Source organism: Notolabrus celidotus, chromosome 6, assembly GCF_009762535.1.
Source record: "Notolabrus celidotus isolate fNotCel1 chromosome 6, fNotCel1.pri, whole genome shotgun sequence".
Taxonomy (NCBI): Eukaryota; Metazoa; Chordata; class Actinopteri; order Labriformes; family Labridae; genus Notolabrus; species Notolabrus celidotus.
In genome coordinates this window covers 13,105,214-13,127,851 of record NC_048277.1, presented here as the reverse complement: position 1 = coordinate 13,127,851, position 22,638 = coordinate 13,105,214, and the positions used below count along the sequence as shown (strand labels likewise).

Here is a 22,638-nt window from a genome sequence, read left to right as displayed (position 1 = left end):
GATGTGCCAAAAGATTGAGTATTTGGTTATTAATTGAAAGTTACAAAAGGATTACATCACAAGGAGCCCCACGTTCCTCATTTCAACACCACAGCCATCAGCGTCTCCAACCATCCCCTTCTAAATAACAAATTGGCTAATCATAACCATTATAAATTATGATTTTATGACATTGTTCTCATTAATTAAATTTTAATAAATTGATAATAATTTAGATTTTTTTGTGGTCTTTTATAACTCCATCCTCTGCAGGGATTTGTTACCATTAAGTGTGGCCACATCCAGTACATAATGAGTTGTTCTTTTAGTTTGATCAATTCGCAAAATCTTCTCAAATCTTAAAAATATTAGTCACTGACGTAGGTTTTCTATAGGCTGTTATCTTTTTTTTTTGCTCTTTTACAAAACCACTACTACATTTCTGTTGAGGTTATTTTCCACCCTGCTTCTGAAGGAGATGTACAGTAAGAAAAATTAACAATTGATCAGAAGCTGATCAAACTTTCACTCTTTCATGCAGAGTACCTTTCATGATGATTGTTGTAAGTTTGCTGTTTCTTGTTTGGTGCTGGCGTGAGTGCTCTGATTATAAGATTAACATCATTGGTCTTCTGGTCTTAGCTTATTGCATTTGCAGAATTGAGACTCATAACAAATCTCCTGAATATAAAACATGTCTGAATTTAGACCTTGAGTTAAGATGATAGAACAGCTCATTTGGTACCAAAAATCAGAGGTATAACTGAGAGAAAGGCCATGGAGAGCCTTAAAAGTGGTCAGTAAAATCTTAAATTCTTTTTTTAAAACATACTGGGAGCCATTGTAAAGTGGCTCAAATAGAAACAATGTGGTCTTGTGTTTTTTTCTTGTTAAAAGTCTGAAAGCTGAGTTCTGTACAGTCAGAGGTCAGTCAATTGGTTTCTGATTCAGGCACATGGAAAGCCTGGTACAATCATCTGGTACAGAGGTGAGGTGAGATACAAGCATGTATTATAGTCAATGTATCTTTGACAGTTAAAATAAATACATTATTTAAACATTTCTAAGATGAATTTGCTTTTGTAGGCTTTTCATAAATTACAATCTACATGCCAAGATTATTTGTGAAAGGCTGGATAATTACAACAGAACCCCTTGTAATGTCATTTAAAGTGAAAAAGAGGCACAGTTTAAAATTTCATATCCGTAGCACCTGTAATGCGTCTCTGAAATGGAATTTGGCCAGAGCAGTGTGGTGTTCATGTCTCAAGTTAAAATCACAAAAAATACCAAACTCTCAGACAAACCCACACACAAGTAGATTTAAATCCAATGTCTTTATTTTGTTCTTAAAATGGAAAACAGTTCATGCCCAAGGTATGTTATAATGTTCATTTTCTACACAAGGTGTTAATCACTGTGTGTTCGGTCGTAAATGTGTTTTAGCAGAAGTAACCTGCAGACATATGAAGATATTTGCATATCTTTAGTTAATTTGTATTTGATATTTGCAGATATTTGAACAGTAGTGCATTAGAATGTAGTGTAAAGCATTATTTTGCAGTATGGTATTTAGCCACTCTTTTTCCCAGATGTATGTGAAACACCTATTAAAGGTGTAGTCAGGAATAAAACCACTGGCTCAGCCTGACTTGTGATGTTCATATCATGCAGCTTCATAACCAGAAAAGAAGAATAAAGCTTTTTCAGAATCTAAACAATAAATAAAGGAATGCATTTCATTTCACAGTTCAAATTTACAGTTGATTATTTTGTACTCAAGTTTGTTGGTACACATATCAGTGACATTTTGGGTGATCTAAAATAGTTAAAGCAACAGTCCAAAACTGCAGTTTTTTCTATGTTTAGTAACCTGATACTAACAATTGTGTTTATAGTCATGATGTCATGATTATTTAATGATAGGGCTATCCCTTAATAACATTTGTTGCACACGAACAAGGCACTTAGTATTCTAATTTAAATTTACTCAAAATACTTCTGTTGTTGAAATGTGCTTTCAAATATTTCCTAAAGGTGGCATCTAAAAATATAGTTTGTCATTAAAGCAATGAAATAAGTTATTTTAAAAACATCATGGAAATAAAAAAATCTTGAGAAAAGCCTTCTCCGCTAACTTTAAATATAAAACTTTTTATAACAATTATTCATTCTGAATTCAAAGTTTGGGGATAACTTATAAATGAGCTTATCTTTTCTGTACTCAGATACAAAAACGTTTCAGCAAGCAAATTTCTATCCTATTTTTCGTAAGATGAAAAAAGTTCTTAGTGCCATACACTACTACTACTTCTGCTGTTGTATTGAATTCTCCCTTTCTCCAAACACAATTTATCTTGGTGAAAATAAAGATCATTCTTAAATTACATTTTAATTACTTACATTGTAAGTAATTACAGAGCTACAGCTGTACAGATGTCTCTTCAGGGTTTAACTTCAGCTATGAACCAATCGTGAACGATCTGTTTGTTATCTGCGATCCATTTCATGTTGGCGATGGTTCTCTCGATGGACTGATCCACTGCCAGAGTCCCCGAGCCGAAACCAGTCTCTGCATTGTCTATCTTGAACTGCTTAAGCTGTAACAAAAAAACAACCAAATAAGACATACAAGATATAATGAGTGGGATGTTAGGGTCTGTGGTGAGGCAGTTTTTGAAGTCATGTAGCGACTAATGCCAACGCGGAGACAATCAGAGAGGCACATTTGTTGTACTGAAATGCACCTCAGGGCAGAGTGTAATGGCTTTAAGTTTTAAAGTGTTAAATCAATATTATCTGTGTGAGTGTCTGCAAAAAACATTAGGCTTATGAATTTACTAAAATGTAAAACTATCCAGAATAGACTGTCCATATGAGGTGAAGACACTATCAGTCACGAACAGACGAACAGACGAACTATGTGCATTTGGATGGGACACAAAAGGAGACTGACAAGCTTCAGTTTTCAACTACGTGGTATGAAAAGACACTTATGACACTTTCTTTCATAAATATCAACTCAACACTGTGAAAAACATTTCAAAAACATGTTTTTATGTTAAACCTAAAAAACAGGTTAAAGAGATTCCACCAGAGACCAGTCAGTAACTTCATGTTACACTTAATAAAAGACAGACGAAAGAGGTCACTGTTGGTGTGTGGACTGCTGTATGAAGCCATAACTTGGCACTTTGGTAAATTGGCAATAATAAGTAACCACACCCTGAATCACATCCTGTTTCTTTGTGTATTTGACCTTCTGTGGATTACAAACTGACAAGGAGTACTGATGGGGTCCATAAACACATTACAGTAATGCTCACTGGGGTGATAGTTTAAGTGATAAGTTATTTCCTCAAAGACTTCTCCTGCCAGAGTTATTGGAACTGTTAGGGCCACCACCCCCTGGCTATAGCAAAAAATACAATTTAAGGCACTTCTGCAAAGGTGGCACTATTAAAACCAAGGGCTACATCCACTTCTTATATACAGTCTACAGTTGAAATTGCCCTGCACTCCAATGGGAATGATTGATTGAGTATTCAAGTTTTGCCACTTAAAATTAGTACTTTCCCAGACTTATTCTCTGAACTTGAAACTGGAGCTTTGAGACACAGCATAACTCAGGACTGGCTCACACTGTTATTTATGTCAGAGTAAAGAATAAACCCAAACCATCATCAAACCATGATCTGGATTGAAGAATATCTGACCTGTTGAAGCTCGTACTCAGTGGAAAAGCGCTCGGTGACTCCGTTGATAAGGTTGGAGAAGGAGAAGGATCCACCACCATACCTGTAAGTATAGACATAACGTATAATGAGGACAATAATAACAATTTAACTTACATTCAATGTAGCAATGTAGTTTCCTATTGTTAATTAAATTGTTATTTTGGACATACATCTCCCTTTGTGTCCTTCAAGAATGAAACTCAGAAGATTGAAATCTGTATGATACTTCATCACGTCGTCAGCTGGCACCACCAAAGTTTTATGGCACTAAGTTTGGATGTATCTCATTGCTGCCTAGAACAAATGTCAATCCACCTACGCAATTACAAAATCCAACCCACAGTGTCTAAACATCAAGGACTTTCTGACAAGACTTTATAAACCCAGATCATGTGTGATAATAGTTACTTTATTTACTTGACACTCCTGTTATACTCTGCTGAATATGTACTCAGTGCCTGTGTTTTGTTTGGTCTGTCAAGGTTTATTGTGGTCGAGATCAAAGGTCATCTGAGCCAGGGTTTAAATTACGACTGCAATGCCTGGTCAATAAAAGCTGTCACTGATAAAAGACTTAGCTGTAAAACTGCCATCATGAGATTATATGACACCATGATGTGCTTGTGCTTCAGTTTCGCGTGTGAAAATCGAAGGCCACAGACACGTGTTACGTACGTAAAGCACAGAACCTATCTGTAATTAAGACAGCCTTTTACTCAGAGCTGTTCAGCCCATTTCAGCATATTTTGACCAATAATGATGCAAAGCACACTTCAGTCATTTTCTGTCTGAGTCAGAAACTCAGTTATTTTCTCATGTTTTATGCATAATCAGTGATGTTAACATTTTGCTATATACTCACTGAGTGAAAATATATGTCCAGCGAGCTCTGACAAAGTCCCAGGCCAGAGACTGACCAACAACATTGCCAGCAATGTAGACAATTGTGGAAGTGGCATCCTGCTTTCGGATCTTGTTTGCATCCAGAGTGTACTCCAGATACCTGGAAGGTAACAAGCAGAACATCAGGAGGGAGTTCGAGCATGTGCACGTTAGTAATTGTCGGTGATTTGTGTAGTACATGGTTTAATTGTATGAACAGACCTGTTGAGAAGCCAGGGCTGCTTTGTGCAAGACAGGGCATAGCGGATTTTTTCAGCTTCAGTGGCAATGCTGGCTTTCTCAAACTCGGTCCAAGCAAACTCCCACTCGTCAGCGCCACCTGCTGCAATGGCGTTGCAGTACACTGTGGATCGCAGGTTGGGGTGGATCCTACAGAATAATGACATCATTAGAGGTCAGTGAATCATGATAATAGACAACCTGTTGAACATAAAACAGCCTACAGAATGAACAAATCAAAAAAGTGATTCATAAATAAGTTGACATTCACTACTTGCATGGTGACCATTATTTTTTATGTCATGTTAAGGGTGGGAAGCTCAAACCAATCTGCTGCTAAGTTTATAGTTTACAAATGGCTGCGGATTAGCTTAGAGGTCACTTGGGGCGGCTGTAGCTTAGTAGTAGAGTCCAGCTCCCTCAGCCCACATGACGAGCCAAGTTGCTCCTGAGTGACACTGCCAGAGGTGTGTGAATGGTTATGAATGGGAGTAGTTAATACTGATGAACACCTTATACAGCATTCCCTGCCACCTGTTTGTAACGGGTGATAGTAACATGTAGTGTAAAAGCCAGAAAAGTTCTAAGTAAGTAGTCCATTGGCCATTTACTCAGAGAATTTGACAAACGTGTAAATTACAATCAGACAAAAAGCTAATGTTAGCATTAATCTACTAACTGAATAAACAGTTGTTTACTAGGAATTGATGTCTTTTACCCTGTTTTCAATGCAATCAAATGGCAACATTACCATTCAAACACTTTCTACTTACAGTAATACTAGATTGAAACTGTCTTATACCAATAAACTAATGCTAAAGGGTAAATGTGTGTGGTTGATTGGAATTACCGCCTGCATTCCCATTGTATTTCTACTAATCCATGTTAAAACAGTGCAACTAAAATTGTTGATTGTTCAGATTCTCATTCTTTCGATGTCTTACAACCAGGAACACTTTAGTGCAACATTATAACATCATTGAGGTTCCCTGCCCTGAGCTCGACATCCCAGAATAATGTCCACAGCGTGAGAATGGTCACTGGGGGTGTTTAGACACTCACGAGTTGTTCTTAGTGTCCATCCATTCCTTGAACCATGTTGTGGCCAGAGTTTGGCATTCCTCAAGGCCTGACTTGCAAGCCATGCTGATGGCATTCACCTGGTTGTACCTGTAAAAAGAGAAACAGGAAGAAGACAGAAGGTTAACAGGGACACAGTGACAAAGCATGAGCAAAAGTATTGACAAATTGGCAGTCATCAATTGAAGCAAAAGCTCCCTAGTATAGTTGTTGAATTTTCTATGATACGTAATGGCGACAAAACTTCCATGTAAACATTGATTACAAAAATCCATTCTAGCCAGGCATAATGACAACGCCTCGTAGCTTGCGATTTCCGGAAATATGTTAAAAGCTAAAGAGAGCTGATAGGCCAAACCAATGCAAGTACTATAGACATGTAATTTTAAATAATGCTTCACTATTTGTCATTTTAATATTCTCCAGGAAAATAGGTCCTAAGACCTTTCCTCATTAAGTTGTTCAGGTCTGTTTTGCTTTTGTTGCTTGGATGCTATCATTTGTCAAATCTAAATGTTTTAACAGCAGAGCGTTTCTCTTTACTCACTGGTCCATGTGTCCTTCGGGTATATTCGTCCAGTTTCCAGTTTGTGTCTCGTAGTATTGAAACAGAGGGGTTACCTGTTTCTTCAGATATGCCTAAAAAAAAGACAGAGGTGAGAAATGTGACATCAAAGTAAATAAGAATATTAAATGATTCGTGTTTTGGCTCTTCTGATTTTTACTGTGTTATGTGGACTGTGAGAAAACACACCTGCATGGCACCATAAACCTCACTGCGGTCAAACATGAGGTAGAAGAAGTCCAGGTTGTCTATGGCTGAATCCCATGGCATATAGTCCCTCTCGTTGACCAGATATTTAGTTGTTTTGAGGGCCAGCACTGTAGAAATAATCTTTGCCCTGTGGGATTCAAAGATTGTGGATATCAAAAAGATATTCTACATTCCTGCACAACAGTAGTAATTTATTAACCGTCAGATTAGACATACAGTTGTGTACCATTGAGATGTTGTTGTGAAGTGTTGAGTCAAAAGACCTGCCACCATTTATATAATGCTAGAAGTGCTGTGTAACAGCAACTTAAAACTTGAACAATGTAAATGAATGTAACGTAGAGGGTTTTGCTTCCTGAACAAATAAAGTCTTAATGCTTTGTGAAAACTACTAAGCAACTTGTTCGTTGTTTACACCAAGAACACAGTTCAGTTCTTCCAAAATAGTCTGAATAGATAAAAGATATTGAAATACATATGTCAAATAAAAAAAAATAATGATTCCATTTAAAAAAAAAAAAAAAAGTGTATTACTTCCTATATCAGTCCTACGGTGTTACCTTACCTGGCCATGTTGAAGGCATCATCGATCAGTTGGGCTCTGTTGATGACTGGAATATCCTAAAAAGAAAAGCACACAATGACAGTTACTATGACTGAAACCTTGCAGAGATTATTGAGATTGGTACATGTCATCATGCAGCTTTGTTGTACCCCGTGTTTGGTGCTCAGAGTCGTTAGGAGTTTATTCCAGTTGCCTTCGTCATAGTTGACTCTGTAGTAACCCACAACGTTGTGATTGACGAGCACCCAGTCATTTCCTGTTGTCTTCATCTCTACGAATGGTTCTAAAGGGGAAATAAGGACGAGTTATATTCATGTTGTGTGTAGTAGACCCAAGAATATCAAACATTGTGCATTTTGACCTTTAATATTTTTTAATTCAAGTTAAAATTCTTGTTGTTTCACAAATTCAGATCGCTTCAATATTTCTGAATTTTTGAAGCAAGGAACATTTTTGTCATGGAAACAAGTAGAGTTTGCTGTTCTGAATCAGAACAGTTGGACCACTATAAAACTTGTTAGGATGTGTTCAGCACATTTTAGAGACTGCAAAATATATTAATAAAGACAAGCCTAAAGAAAACATCTGCACGTGATGCACAAGGGCATTTTAATGAATTCAAGTAGCAATTTTGAAGATTGCAGTTTCATGTTCTGTGACTATAAACCAAGATTGAAGGCATGATTTTAGACCTCACTCCACAGAGATCCACTCAACGTCCTATCAACCAGTTTAGACTGACCTGAACTGAAACTCCCTTTTTGTTCATTTTGAATTATCTGCTTGTTGTTTTTTAGATTTAACCATCTGTGGTCATGTTTTTTTTCTTTGTGGCTTATTGATGAACCAAAGCTAAATCAATCAAAGTAAACTCATTAAGTAAAACAGAGAAACCTTACAGACACTGAGTCTGTCTATTGTAAAAGCTACTGAAAGTAAATCTTAAAGAGGAACAAACTCCCACTCCCACCAGACACAACGCAGGTTGACTCTGTTACAATGAGTGGCTTCCTGTTATAAGAATAACCACAATATCTTTCCACAGTGATTAGCCAATCTCTAACCAATCTGGCTTTGTGAATTGCAGATGACATTTCTATTAAACACAGGAGTATGAGAAAGAAACTAACAAGTGTAGGAAGGTAAAATTGTAAACAAAGTAGTTTTTGTCAAATCCTTGGCTTGACTTTACAAAGTTGTTTCTAATGCAGTGGCACTCTTACTTGAAGGAATACGGTACTTAACCTGGCTTGTCCTAAACATAAACATTGTCCAGCAGAGACTTTGCAAAGACAAAACCCCTATTCTTACTAAACACTCAGTCCAAAGTAAATACACTTATCAGCACAAAGTGAAACAAGTGTTGTGCTGTTGTTTGTCTGTAAACCTTACTTGATTTGACATCGAGCCATGTAAGGTCCTGAACTGCTCCAGTCTTCAGCCACCTGATGGGGACGATCCACTCATAGCTGCAGGATAGATTAATTCAATGAGTGTTAACACTATCATTGAAACAAAAACACGTAATGGAGAATGAAAGGCGGGCAGTGCACATACTTGAAATCGGATGGAGTGGTGACATTAGAATCAGGATCCAGGAGAAAGTGCTTCTGGGTTACAGCCCCAGTGGTGGTATCAATGGTAACCACAGGAAAGCCCATTTGCAGCACCCAGGTGTTCATGATTTCATGGACAGATTTAGGAGGCCGAACGCTACTCTGATTTGCAGCCTGTGGATAAAGAGAAATAGTAGAAAAACATTTTAGTTGAGATCTGGAAATCATTTTAATAAAATAACTATCTAAACTCTCACATATCCTGACTCTATCGAAAGAACCATACCGCCTCCAGATGGTTCCATAGATCTGTGTAGACTGCGTTCCCAAACTGAAATTCATTCAGGTAGGTCTGCAGGGTGGACAGAAAAACAAAAGACATGAATTATCTATTGTCATTTAGAATTGTTTGATCAAAATGTCGGGGTGAAGCAGTGCATTAGTTGGAAAAGCTTCAATTTGCACTGAAAATGATCAAAACAAACTTTAAACTATGCCTGGTTCTTTGATGTTAAGCCAAGCCCTAGAGAGACAAAGGACATTACATCTCTCAGTTTGTCACTTTGTACTGATGTGGGCAGGGAACATCTTTGTGGAGGTGTTCCATATGGCCAGGAACACAGCCTTTTATTTGAGTTGTGTCTCATGCTGACATGTTTTTGCTTATCTGTGTGGCCAAAAGTGAGTGGTCAAGTGTGGCAGATATATCTTTTCCACTTTTTCCAGAGTGTGAACGTCGTGTGTTGCCTGTTATCACATCCTGATAATCATATTTCTACTAATATAATACTGTTCAAAAATAAACAACCAATATCTTACAGAAAGTGGAGCACAGTTATTGACTGAGAGAACTGACTTATTTGTCTTCAGTTTGTCGTTTCACAGTCAGGGTTAAAGTGCATTACCACCACCAACTGTGTTGGAGAGTGAATAAACTATCCTCTAACTGCAAGTGCTTTGCGTCTTCAGTGTCTGCATGAAGTCTTTACCTGGAGTCCCTTTTTGAAGACTTCTTCAGTCAGGAAATCAGACAACATCCTCAGAACAGACGCTCCCTAAGAATGAACAAAAAGATGTATTTAAACAGGTCTGATGGATTGATTTCAGGATCAGTGATGGGACAAGTGTTCTACTGTTATTAATGTCAGAGTGTATAGAGGTACCTTGCTGTATGAGATGGCATCGAACAGCTCACTAATCTGTTCTGGTTTCTGAATGTCCTCTTCTTTCGAGGACAGAGGGTGAGAAGATGCCAGAGCATCCACAGCAAACACCCTGTGGACGTCATTGAGCACGATGAGGTCTTTCTAAGAGATACAAATAAGACAGCATGGTTAAAACTCTCCCTATGGCTGGGCTACTGTCCTTGGTTTCACCAATTCTTGAGGCAATCAGTTGGAAGGGCAACCCTTACCACGTTCCAGGTAGGTTCAGCCTTATCTGCTCCAAGGTACTCAACATAGGACGCAAAACCTTCATTCAGCCATAAGTCATTCCACCACCTCAGAGTCACCAGATTACCAAACCACTAAAAGGGAAGCACAGAGAAAGGTGTGAATTATTTGTCAAAGATGTTTAAAATAAATTAGACATAGCAGCTGCTTACAGGCTTTAATATCTGCCTTGGACATGTGACCCTTTCAGGACAAGGCTTTGACTTGTCTGCTACAAGGCTTTGACTTGTCTGCAACAAGACTTTGAGTTATCTGCTACAAGGCTTCATTTCCTTCATATTTTAGATCCCCTAAAAGAATTGAACAAGGGACTTTTCAATGGGGACCTTTGGTACCAAAAATTTTCAGGACTTATGTTAATTTTTTATTCTTTTAAATTCCAAAACAGCTCTTATGAGGAATGAAACATGTTAAATTAAACGCTACAGGTTTGAAAAGAAAATCTAATTCAATCCACCCAATTCCAAGTCATACAAAATCTTTAAAACTTTAAAGGTGACATGCAGTTTACTCCTAATAACCTTAGACTTGACTTGGACATGTCTATTGGCACTCTACTCAGAACTTGAAATAAGTCGTTGAATATTTCTCTCAAAGGTTATATGGGATAAATCCAAACCCCCTTATTTTTTAAATAGTTTTTCCAGCTAATTAAATATCTAGCTATAATTAAAACAACAAAAAATGTGACAATTATAAAATAGACATTATGAAGTGATGTGGTTTGCACTGTTCAAAGCTAACCATGTGAGCCAGTTCATGAGCAATAATGGTGGCGATCCTCTCTTTGTTGGAGTTGGATGAGAATGCCTCATCGTAGAGCAGTGCTGTCTCTCTGTATGTGATCAGACCCCAGTTCTCCATGGCTCCAGCATTGAAGTCAGGAAGAGCAATCTGATCTGGAAGAGAAGTAACATTTTGGTAATTAAGTATTTGTAGGGTTTCTTTAGTATTACTCACAAGTGTACCAAATCTGAGTTAATCAATATTTCACTGATAGGTTAACCACTGTAGAATGTGCAATATTTACGAGGATAGTCACCTCAAAGTCATCAATTGATAATGGACTTTTATTTAAACACATTGAGTTTGGCTTCAATTCATTCCCCCTGTAAATAACAGTTTTTCTAAGTTTACCCCACAGAAATTACATTTGTGTCATCTGCAAAAAAAAATATTTTTAGTGTATCAGAAACTTCACATATTTTATGAATATACAAGATAAACAACAATGGTCCCAACAATGAACCTTGGGGAACGCCACACTCAACCTTCAGCGGCTCTGTTTTCACCTGGTTGATTTGTTACAATGTTACAATGTTACAATGACATTTAGCAGACGCTTTTATCCAAAGCGACGTACATACGAGAACAAGAACAACACAAGCAAAGGGCTAGACAAGAGGAAACAAGATCAGTAAGAGTAACAAAGTGCTTCAAGTCAATTTGGGTGCAGGTACTGCCAAGCAGTGTAAAGGCAATGCACAAAAATAAGTAAGGAATTCTTTTTTTTTTTCCTGAAATAAGGAACATCTACAATGAAGCAACCAACCAATTTAAGACCTTCCATTATCATCATCAACAATTAACATCACCACAATAATGACCAAAGTACCAAATGCTGGGTCCCTCAAGAGCTGAACACAGATTCCCAGAGTAGAGCAGGACAGTGCGAGTCAATTGTAGCTGGAAGACATGCTCTGCCACTGGGGACAACAGTGGAGAACAGTCTAGCTAAGTGCATAGTGCTTCCTAAAGAGTTGGGTCTTTAGCTGTCTTTTGAAAGTAGAGAGGGACTCTGCAGATCGAATGGAGTTGGCCAATTCATTCCACCATTTAGGGGCAACAGAAGAGAAGAGTCGAGCTAGTGATTTTGAGGCCTTGTGTGCTGGAAGCACTAGGCGCTTTTCAGAGGCTGAGCGTAGCGGGCGAGAAGGGCAGTAGACCTGGATGAGGGGTTCCAGGTAAACTGGAGCAGTTTTGGTAACTACTTTGTAAGTCATGATTAGAGTTTTGTATCTGATGCGAGCTGCAACTGGAAGCCAGTGTAGTGAGATGAGCAGGGGAGTGACATGAGCTGTCTTAGGCTGGTTGAAGACCAGGCGTGCTGCTGCGTTCTGGATCATTTGCAGAGGTTTAACTGTGAATGCAGGGAGGCCTGCCAGTAGAGAGTTGCAGTAGTCAATGCGTGACATTACAAGAGCTTGAACCAGGAGCTGTGTTGCGTGTTCTGTCAGGTAGGGTCTGATCCTCTTGATGTTATAGAGGGAAAAACGGCAGGACCGAGCAACCGAGGCCACATGAACCTTGAAGGTTAGCTGGTCATCGATCATGACACCCAGATTTCGGGCAGATTTAGTGGGCATGAGGTTTTGTGATCCAAACTGGATATTGATCTGTGGGTCCATAGTGGGAATATGATTTGTTCATATTGATTCCTGTTGTCTAGGTAGCTGATTAGCCAAATGAGTGCTACTCCTCTTATTCCCCATGTTTGAAGTTTTGTTATTAATAGATCATGATCAACCATGTCAAAGGTTTGTGTTAAATCTCGCAACAATACAACCTTTAAAATTGAATAACAAATTAAAACTAAACTTGTCAGAAAAATGAGCACTTGGACAAAAATCAGCATCAGAATAATGTATTACGATGACAGAAAACATGTTTAAGACATTTTTTTAATGTGTGTTTCAGTTTCATTGTTTGGACAATTTTCCCTCTGTTAGCTTTATCAGGGCGTAGTTTATGACCTATACTGCAGTCAGGCAGTAGAGGGAGCTCTAAATTGTTAAGCAACTAGTTCACACCTGTTAGCCCTGCCATAAAAATTGACAAATGGAAAGATAGTATCATTCATGTGACTGCCAGATAGGTCTTTATCAAACAGGATCTTTGTTTTGGTTGGATTTTGCTGACACGGATGTTTTATACCACATTTTGGTACAAAGCAGATGAAGCTGGGGATGATCATAAAAAGCCACATGACATGACTGCAGGAGCACATTAATGTATAACTTGGGGAACAATTTGTGCTAGTTACCAACTCAGCAGAAAAACTAAACTGTTAAAACAACACATGGAGTCATTTAAGAAACATTTTCCATCCTCAATTGGTTCTCATTTTTAACTGTTGCCTTTCTAACAGTGAAACAAACCTTGTCACATGTCAAACAGGAACTGGACTTACCAGACTTTGGCAGTGGGTATGTGGAGTTATAATATTCCTCAAAGAACTTCAGGATGGGTCCGGTTTTGGTAAGGGCATATGCTCCTTGTCCAGCAGCAATAGCAGGCTTTCGGGCAAAGATGCGGATCTGAAACATCATGGAACAACACATTAAATAAAGCCTTAACATGTATGTTTCTGTCAGCTTTATTACCATTATAAAATATGGGAGGTTGTTTTATATATATTTTTTCATATCACTCCACATGAATTTAGAGGTGTCATTGATTGAATTTGTTTTAGGTATAAATATACTGACAGTTGTTCTGAAAACATTTTTTCTGTTTAAAGGGTAATTACACAATCTTGCTGAAAACTGGTTCAGTTTTAAAAAGTTGAAACATGTTCAAATTGAGACTAACTGAACAGTTAGTTGTATGTTGAGAAGTGTCAGCCCATTTCACTGAGAGACACTGGTTAATGATTGTTTGGGCTCAGTTATGTAACATAGGAAGTCTGTTAAACCTGAATGTCAACATGTACATGATGTTATAACAGTTTTATTGCTTTGAGTTTTTGCAATAAACCGCAATAAAATTTGCAAAGCTCAGTAGGATGGCTTTAGGTGATGTTTGAGCCACTTACCAACACTCCATCAACGGTGTTTTGGATGAAAGCAAAGTCACTGACGATGAACGCCAACAAGTAGGTGGACATCTTCTCAGTTGAGTTAAAGACTGTCTGCTGCAATGTTTTGCCGCCAATTGTGACTTCTCCTGAACCTGTAGAAAATAAATTAATCATAAAGGAATTAGATTTTTTATTTTGTATGCTTATCAACATTTACATCAATGTTTTTTTAATCTCTTAACATTGAGTCAAAGTTCATTCATAACTGATCAAACTTCTGACACATTTCACTTCATGACACACTCATTTCTGAATTGGTTTTTTTTCTCATTTACATCTTTGATTTTATCCAAAAAATGGGAGGATAAAATTGACTGGTTGTTGTAATGAAACTCACTTTTTTGAGCTCCGTTGGACAGAGCGACAGTTCCAATGTCATGGTTCAGAGTGATGTCGAAAATGGCTTTCATAGCAGGCTCGTCAAAACAAGGGAAAGCCTTCCTGGCATCTGTTGGCTGCATCTGAGTCGTAGCGACAACCCTGGCAGGACAGAGACACTCAGCATAATTAGTCAACCTAATGTGATTTTAAAACATGTATGTAAACACTGAGGTAGGTTTAATTGATGACCAGAAGTTTGCTTAGAAACTGAAAGAGTTTTGAGAGTTGAAAATCAAAATAATCAGAAACATTGTTGCTTGATGTTATGCAGGACACATATTTGAAAATGAATGTCTGTTTTGGTTTACAGCCAGTCAATGGCCACGTCAACCATTTTAAACCAACAACTATGTACTCTCACATTATCACACAAAAAATATATAATAATAAGTGTGTGCATGGACATGTTTGCTGTCATTCAAAACTAAGTCCAGGTATTTCATTGCCTGCAACCTGGAAGGTTTTTTTTTCGCCAATCAACCCAACTCCCGTAAATGCTGGTGCAAGGAACTACACAGCCAGCATCTCTTGTTACTGTTAGAATCATAACCACTGCTAGTCTCATGTGAAACCAAGACATGAAAGTCAACATTTGGGTAAAAAAGTCTGAATAATGAGTCCTGGGCCCTAAAGCTATACAAACATTCACAGTTTGGCTATGTTTCAGCACTACTACATAGATACTGGTTTATATAACAATGTGGTAAATCAAAGTAAAACAAAGAAGGACATTTAAACCAGTTAAAATTAATTCAGCTTTGACTTTTGGTCAAACTTCCGTTAATTCCAGTCTCCTGGTTGTTATTTTTTTAATGACAAAGCCCTGTGTATTTTTGCTTAAATATTTCCCTGAGTGCATGATGTGCTGCCTGTGGTGACCCAAGAATGCCTGCAGCCCAACAAAGTTAAAAAGATATATACCTGATGCCAATCTAGATTTAAAGTCTGGAAATATTGGTTGTGTAATATAAAAACATGATTACTGTAGGGATTGGTACCCAGGTGCAGTAGAAGGCTCAACAGCGAATACAATTTTGACCCAAAGTCAAACTCAGACTTCAAGTCTCGTATGAGACCAGAAGTCATTGATATGTATCATCATACAATAATGTTTTAACCTGTATGAAAATTAACGCTAACAACGTACTTAACCTGATGGATGTAAGAATTTCTTTAGACCCACCTTTATAACCTAACCCTGTAGCTTTGGAGGCTAAACACAAACTAACTAAGATTGATTTATGTTAAGCATGTGTTGTATGTATGGTTATTTCATCCCAGATTCATGATGTAATGTTTAAACTGTAAACTGATTCCTAATACACTTACTTTTTCACACCACCCTCCATGTACTCACTCCTGTAGAAACCTCCCAGGTCATCAGCCAGCTCTCCAGTAAATATGGTGTAGAGTTGGTACTTTTGGCCCTTCATCAGATTACCATCCAGCTCCACCACCAGGTACTGCGTGTCAGCCTTGGTCCAGGCATCCTTGATAGATGGGACCTTGCCTCCACTGGCTGATTTGAGTGATGCAAAATGGCCATTACCCTGTTCAGTGTAGTTCAGCTTATTGGAGTGGATAAGAATCAGGTTGGTGTCCTCAACACATTCAAACTCCACAGTGGACTCACCTGAAACAGCAGAACAGAACTTATAATGAGATCAACTGTGCAAAGGAAAAAAAAACAACCTCTGTCCTTAATTCAAACAATCAGGCACAGACAAAGAGGGTGGCAACTCCCCTGCTTTTAGAGGCTTTTGGCTTGTTAAAACAAAGCCATATCAGTTAAATATTAGCTTTTTTTTTCATTTTTAAAAGCTTTAGAATAATGAGAAGATGCAATATCTAGTAATGAACAAGGCAAAATAAACAGAAAAGTCCAGAAACGAGAGGGGTGTTGCACTTGTAGGGGTCCCAGCCATTTAATAAGGAAACATAGACCATCAGTGAAGGACTGCGTGTTTCAAAACAGCACAAGTTGTTTATATTAGTGAAAATACTTAAACTTGAAATTTAGTATATTTTTTACACACTCCTAACTTAAAATATGGTTTAAATTATTATTTTTTAAGTTTCCTTTTGGATATGTTTTCCCTTAACATAATGTATTTATGTTAACAAGGTCAAGGTTTTAGATCCAATCATTGGCATGTTTGTTATGTAACTAAGGTGCCTTATATAACAAGCATGTCATAATCAAAGTCATTCAGTGGTGAATGCTGACAGACAAATAAAACACTGGACATGTGATCGACCTTTCCATCACCCCACATCAAGCTGACTTTAGTGATCTTCATACCGTGTCACCTGAGTTCACCTGAGTTTAATGGCACACCAAATCAACAAGCTAAAGGGCAATATCAGGAAGTGCCACTAAAGAGGAACCTGCAGCGCATATTTCAAAATAACACTCCTTTGAGACTTTTCTGTCAGATGCTGGGTGAGATAACAAAATTCATTGTAAAGGATCGTTGCCAGACTTAAAATCTACTCTTCACTGCTTGATCCAATTCTCATTTCATCGTAATTATTGTGTTTATTATTGTGTATTATTGTGTTTGACAGATTTAAAGCCCCTACACACACAAAGCATTATTTGCAAGTGGGAATCTCTTTGAAAGAATGAGTGGATATAAAAAGGCTACTTGATTGAACACAGACAGTAATACATGTTATAGATTTAGTCTTAGTGACCTCAGCTACTCTGGTATTTGATGCAGAGTTTGGAAGCTGAACCATGGTGGTTGCTATTTTGGAAATGCTGACTCAACATAACTCTTGATCAACCTAGCAAGATGTAAAGATGTGGAGTTGAGGAGATCATTTAAACTGCTGGCTAACAGCTACAATGTAATAAAAACCAGGTGAAAGTTTCAATCTTACACAGGTGGGACTAATAATACATATCCATAACAGGTACAGGTCAATTGTTCAATAGTTAAACTAGAAACATCCATGAACTTTTTCAAATTGAGGATATGCCTGCAGAATGAGTCCAGCAAGTCTCTCTCCAGACAAGGATTTTGTGTCTGTCACCATGCCATAGTTAGTTTAATACCCATGCAATGTAAGTCACTCATGCTGTCATTATGACAGTTGAAGTGTCTGGCAACTGATGATTTTTCACCCTGGTTCCGTATGGAAGATTTATGTTCACATATCTTCATATTAAGTATTGTTTTGTTTTGCCAATGTAAAAATAATTGCTTGGACATCTTCACAAATAAACACCGTATTTTGTGCTACATGTAAATAATTACCTCTGATCATGGAATAACAGTGAATGACAAGGAAAATGACCGTACCAATACCAGTTCCTCTCAGCTTGGAAGCATTTCAAAGGCTTTTAGCGTGCGAGTCAAAAGATTCACTACAATCACAAATCTGTTTTATCCTCAATAGTTGGCTGTAATGTGGACGTCTTTTTAGTGAATGATAACTGCTGACCTGCAAACAAGTGTTTTTATCAGTTTCTTTTTAATAAACTTCAGCGTGTAAAGAAGTCCCCACCTATTCACCAGATTACACCATGATCCAAAATCCCTAACAGACATCTGCTGATAGTATCAGATTTTAAGATCAGTTGTTTCTTTATACATCATGTTGTCTTAAAGCTGTAACTTATCAAACTCATATCAGTCTTATTTCAACTCTTTTTTTCTCCAAAAGAAACCAGCACTTTTTAATTATTGATGACTGAGGATGATGACATAACGCCCTGAAAACCAGGTGAATGCAACAACACCATGAGAGAAAAAAAATCTCACTGCAGAGTATAACACATTTCAAATCTTACCAGTGAAGATGTAGAGTTTTGTTGTGGGATCTGGAGTGAGTCGTGGCCACAGAGTTACGGTGTAGTGGTGAGGCACCAGGCTCTTGGGTAGCCGATACTTGTCCCAGGGTAAATTGGACGGGGCAGAGGTTGTCACTGGAGGTTTTGATGTTGTTCCTCCATCCGTTGGCGATACCTCAGTATTTTTAGCCTTTTCCTGGGAGTAAACAACTGACAGGGCAATAATAGTAGCCACGGCCCCTACACCTAGGATGATACACACTATCCCAGTAGTTTTACTGAGGAAGAAACCTTTCCCCATGTTGTCCGCCTGCGTTGGAGCTCTACTCTGGGACAGCGAAACGCAAGGGTGGAAGGTGAATGTCTATATGTAGCCATGAGAAGCATCACCCCACCCATTCATATACCAGGTGACACATTAACAGTGTGATTGTAAATACCTGCCTCCCTTGGGGAAAACAAAACTGACTCTGTTACAATATTCAAACGGATAAGTACTGCAATTTTAGTTAAATTAAAGTTAAATTCTGTACACTGTAAAATATCTAAGTGTTTTTTGAATTGTAATAAATTGTATTAGATTTAATATGAGCCACATTAAACTTCAGATAAAAATCAAATTTTTATATAATTCAAGCAAAAACATTTAGTCCTGAATTGTTTGTAATGTGTACACAATCTGTGAGTGTGGGGTAAGCTAATTAAAGTAAATCTAATCATTTTTTTTTTTCCAGAAATTTGCCAAAGAACATGCTTAGTTTTAAGTTTTAGCAGTGTACTTTTTTCAAGAAGAATATCAACTAATCTCAATGTAGAAAAACTTATGTAGCTCTTCATTGGACTTGATTTTTTGCAGTTTGCCACAAACACGCTGAGTAAGAAAATTATCATAAAGCAGTTTTTGTAAATCAGGTTACACAGATCTTAACATCAAATGACCTACAAGAGGAAACAAACAATCAAAAATCTGAGTACAAGATAAAAAGTGTTAGTATGAACACAAAATGCACAAAGCAACTAATTAGCTCTCACAAGAACCATTTAAAAGGGAGGGAAGCAAATTGAATGTGATACGATTTCAAATCAACAAATCAAAGTCTATTTGCCATGACAGAAAATGAGTCATCATGTCATCTTTGAATTTTAGTTTGGCTTAATGTGCCTTTAAGTTTCGACTTGATAACATACATGGTGTCATGGTTTTATAGTTCAGATATGGATGAGCATGATGAAGCATGCAGTCAGTACAGAGGTGTCTTATCAGTGGTCAAAAAGTCTTAAAATCAGTCCTAATTTTTTCTTGCAACCAGTGCAATGTTTTTTGAACCAGATGAATATTACAAGAAGGAATTAGGCTTTTTTTTCTCTGTTCTGCTAGAAGTAGGATGATCTTCGGCTTATTTTGATCTAGAAAATGGAGATAAAGTTTTATGAAGTCTGTGTCTGGTTAACTTGAGCCGAGTGATGGGTAACAAAAACAGGATTGTGGATGTTAATATACAGTGAGGACCCTAGATTTCCTAACATTAGCCAAGTGCAGCAAACCTGTTGACGCATTTGTTATCCCGTGTCTAGCCGTGTTAGATGCTCAATTTTGACTTTTTCTACAAGTTTTTTCTTGCCTTTAGACTACTTGGCTACTAGTCAGAAGTGTAATTCATATTTAAATTATTGGCAAATCAGTAATTTCTGAACATCCCAATTTGAGAGTTAAACCAAGTCACCAGCATTTTTAAATCAGGTTTATATATGGTTTCTTCTTACCCTGGTAAAGTTTTAATCTGCATTTTTGGATACAGTAACAAACTGTGTTCATGGACAATGGTCTTTGGGAGTGATTTTAAGCTCATGTGGTGATTTCAACTACACAGTGCTGCCTATTTTTACTGCAGTGCTGTCTGGCTGGGGCTCAAAGATCATGGCCATTCAGTATTTGGCCTGGTCCCTTTAGTAAAGAGATTTCTCCAGATTATCTGAATTGTTGAAATATGGTATTTACCGTAGTTGTGGAATTCCTCTTTTTTTGGAATTTAACCGTGTGTAACATTTTTCTTGAAATTACTTGCTAACACAGTCTCTCACAGATTTGTAAGTCTCTTCCCATCTTTACATCTGAGACTAAGGCTCTCTGAAAAAAACATTTTTATCCCCAGTCATGTTACTAACCTGCATACATTTAATCTAACTAGTTGTGAAATGTTTCTCTGCATTTTCAGCATAACATAACCCTTGCCCCTGTCCCTACTGTTTTAAAATGTGTTGCTGGCATCAAATGTTAAAATGAGCAGAAATTATTCATAAAACAGTAAAATGGTTCAGTTTCAAGATTTGATATTTTGTCTTTGCACTATTTATGATTAAGTATTGTCTTTAAATGATTTGCAAACCATCAAAATCTGTGTACCACAGACATTTAAGCAGCGTTCAAACTCATTTGGAATTGGGGTTGCATTATAAAAATAGCCTGTGTTTGCATCTGCATGTCAGGAAGTCTATATCTTGTATTATAATATATAGTTTATGTTTATGAAGGTGAAATTATAACACTTGTTTCCAGGTGTCCATTTTCCGATTGGGTAGTTGTAGCTACGGTCCTGTCGGAAAGGATATAAAACAGTGGCTGAATGTTCAATCTTTACCATGGTACTTTAAAAGGTTTGCTTTAGCTGAATCTCTTCATTGATCTGTTATAATTGGTGCATTGACTTCTTTTATATTTTCTACTTTTTATTACTCTGTTTGTTGCTAAGTAAGAACAGTTGTCCCATTCATGTTCAGTGTATTATCAGATGTTCCATCTTCAGTGAAACATTAACTGAGGAGCAGTTTGATGATCCTTCCTTTTTAAGAATGACATTTTATGATCACCCATCAGTACAACACATGTCATCATGCACAGGAGGGGTTATGAAAGATTAGATCCATCTGCAGCTCTTTCCCCGGCTGGTTACCACATCTCCTTATCTGTACATCAACCTCCTGCCCTTCCTCCTAGCTTGAACAATTGAACAGAGCTCTGACAGAGGGTGTTTGTATGTTATGTAGCTCTCTGGCAGGAGTACACATTGGATGATGAGGCTGATTTGACTGGAGATATGGAGTTTATGATAAGTGGATATTTAAAAACTCATAAATTAGCCACAATCACTCCAAAATTTGAGACATAAAAGGATAAAGGTGTATCAGTCTCTTTTTGAGAGCAGGGAAACCAGTGTTGAAAAAGAGATGAACCACACTCGACACAAGGTGGATTATCATGTATTACCAATAGGAGAAACCCAAAGCTAACAAAAAAGCTGTTCAGCATGTGGGAAGTCATGTGAGAGAGCAGAAAGGCAGATAAGATCCACTTACGGTAGTTGTCAGGAGCAACTGATGGGTTCAAACAGCATTGGACTTTCACCCAGGAGCTCTTGGTTTGAGCCATGTAAGATGAAAAAGAAGCATCACTGATGTGAAAACATGTGTTTCATAACTGATCCAAGTAGCTTTTTTGCCTCAACCAAACGAACAATGAAAAGGAAGGAAACAGACCCTTAAACTGACACTAACAGGGTCCTTTTGAAGGGAGGATGCCTTGTGTGTCTGCATCATTTTCAAAAGCTTACCCATTACTGTTAAAGGAGAGCAATTGTAGGATCATTTCTGGTTGACTTTTTTTCTACAAAGTCACAAAGAGAAGTAATCCTAAATATACTGTATGTTCTTTCAGGGGGTTAAATCAAATCCCCAAATGCATGACTATCATCAGCTGTCTGAGGTCTAATTGTCATACTGAGATTTCAGCTTGTTCTGCTGCTCATTATCATTTTTCTTCCTAAATTTGATTCTCTATCTGTGGTGATCATACTTTGAGGCCCCTTAGGGATGTGTTTGGACTGGTTATGTAATAGACTTTGATAAATACTGTTGACTTTTTGTGACAAACAAAGGCAATTGAGACCATGAGCTACAAGACTGACAACTTCTATATGCTAATTTCTCATTCCTGTTACCACAGCTGGGGTTATGTGTCAAAGGACATGTTTTACAGACCACTGAAGTAACACTCTTTTGAACATTTTTCAAAACAGTCATTCAACATTTGACTTTTAGATGACAGCAGGATGACATTTCTATCAAAAAAACTTGTCCTACATATGTGAAGGACAAGATCAGAAAAGAGACCAAGAGTACCACTTTGTCTACATCATCTTCACAGGAGCTTTAAATAGTTTTTCTAATCTCAAAAAAAAAAAAATTATCATGAAAATGAGGAGCAATTGTAGAATGTGTGTGTAATAATTATACCTGTCATATGCCATTTGATGTAATGTAATGAAAGTAGATAA

At 37.5% G+C, this 22,638-nt stretch overlaps 1 protein-coding gene across 1 annotated transcript; it reads right to left on the bottom strand.

Moving 5' to 3' along the window:
- Positions 1 to 1,301: 1,301 nt before the first annotated feature.
- Positions 1,302 to 18,705, bottom strand: LOC117813760 (aminopeptidase Ey-like). The gene is made up of 21 exons (XM_034684790.1): positions 18,308 to 18,705; positions 15,838 to 16,141; positions 14,465 to 14,607; positions 14,083 to 14,219; positions 13,459 to 13,585; positions 11,013 to 11,167; positions 10,229 to 10,342; positions 9,978 to 10,121; positions 9,804 to 9,869; positions 9,101 to 9,166; positions 8,816 to 8,988; positions 8,651 to 8,727; positions 7,408 to 7,541; positions 7,259 to 7,314; positions 6,673 to 6,820; positions 6,466 to 6,557; positions 5,901 to 6,008; positions 4,821 to 4,988; positions 4,579 to 4,719; positions 3,696 to 3,777; positions 1,302 to 2,579 (listed from the first exon to the last, which is right to left on the bottom strand). Exons 1-21 carry the CDS (start codon positions 18,606 to 18,608, stop codon positions 2,424 to 2,426), a joined length of 2,892 nt encoding a protein of 963 aa, XP_034540681.1. The 5' UTR covers positions 18,609 to 18,705; the 3' UTR covers positions 1,302 to 2,423.
- Between the last annotated feature and the right edge of the window lie 3,933 nt (positions 18,706 to 22,638).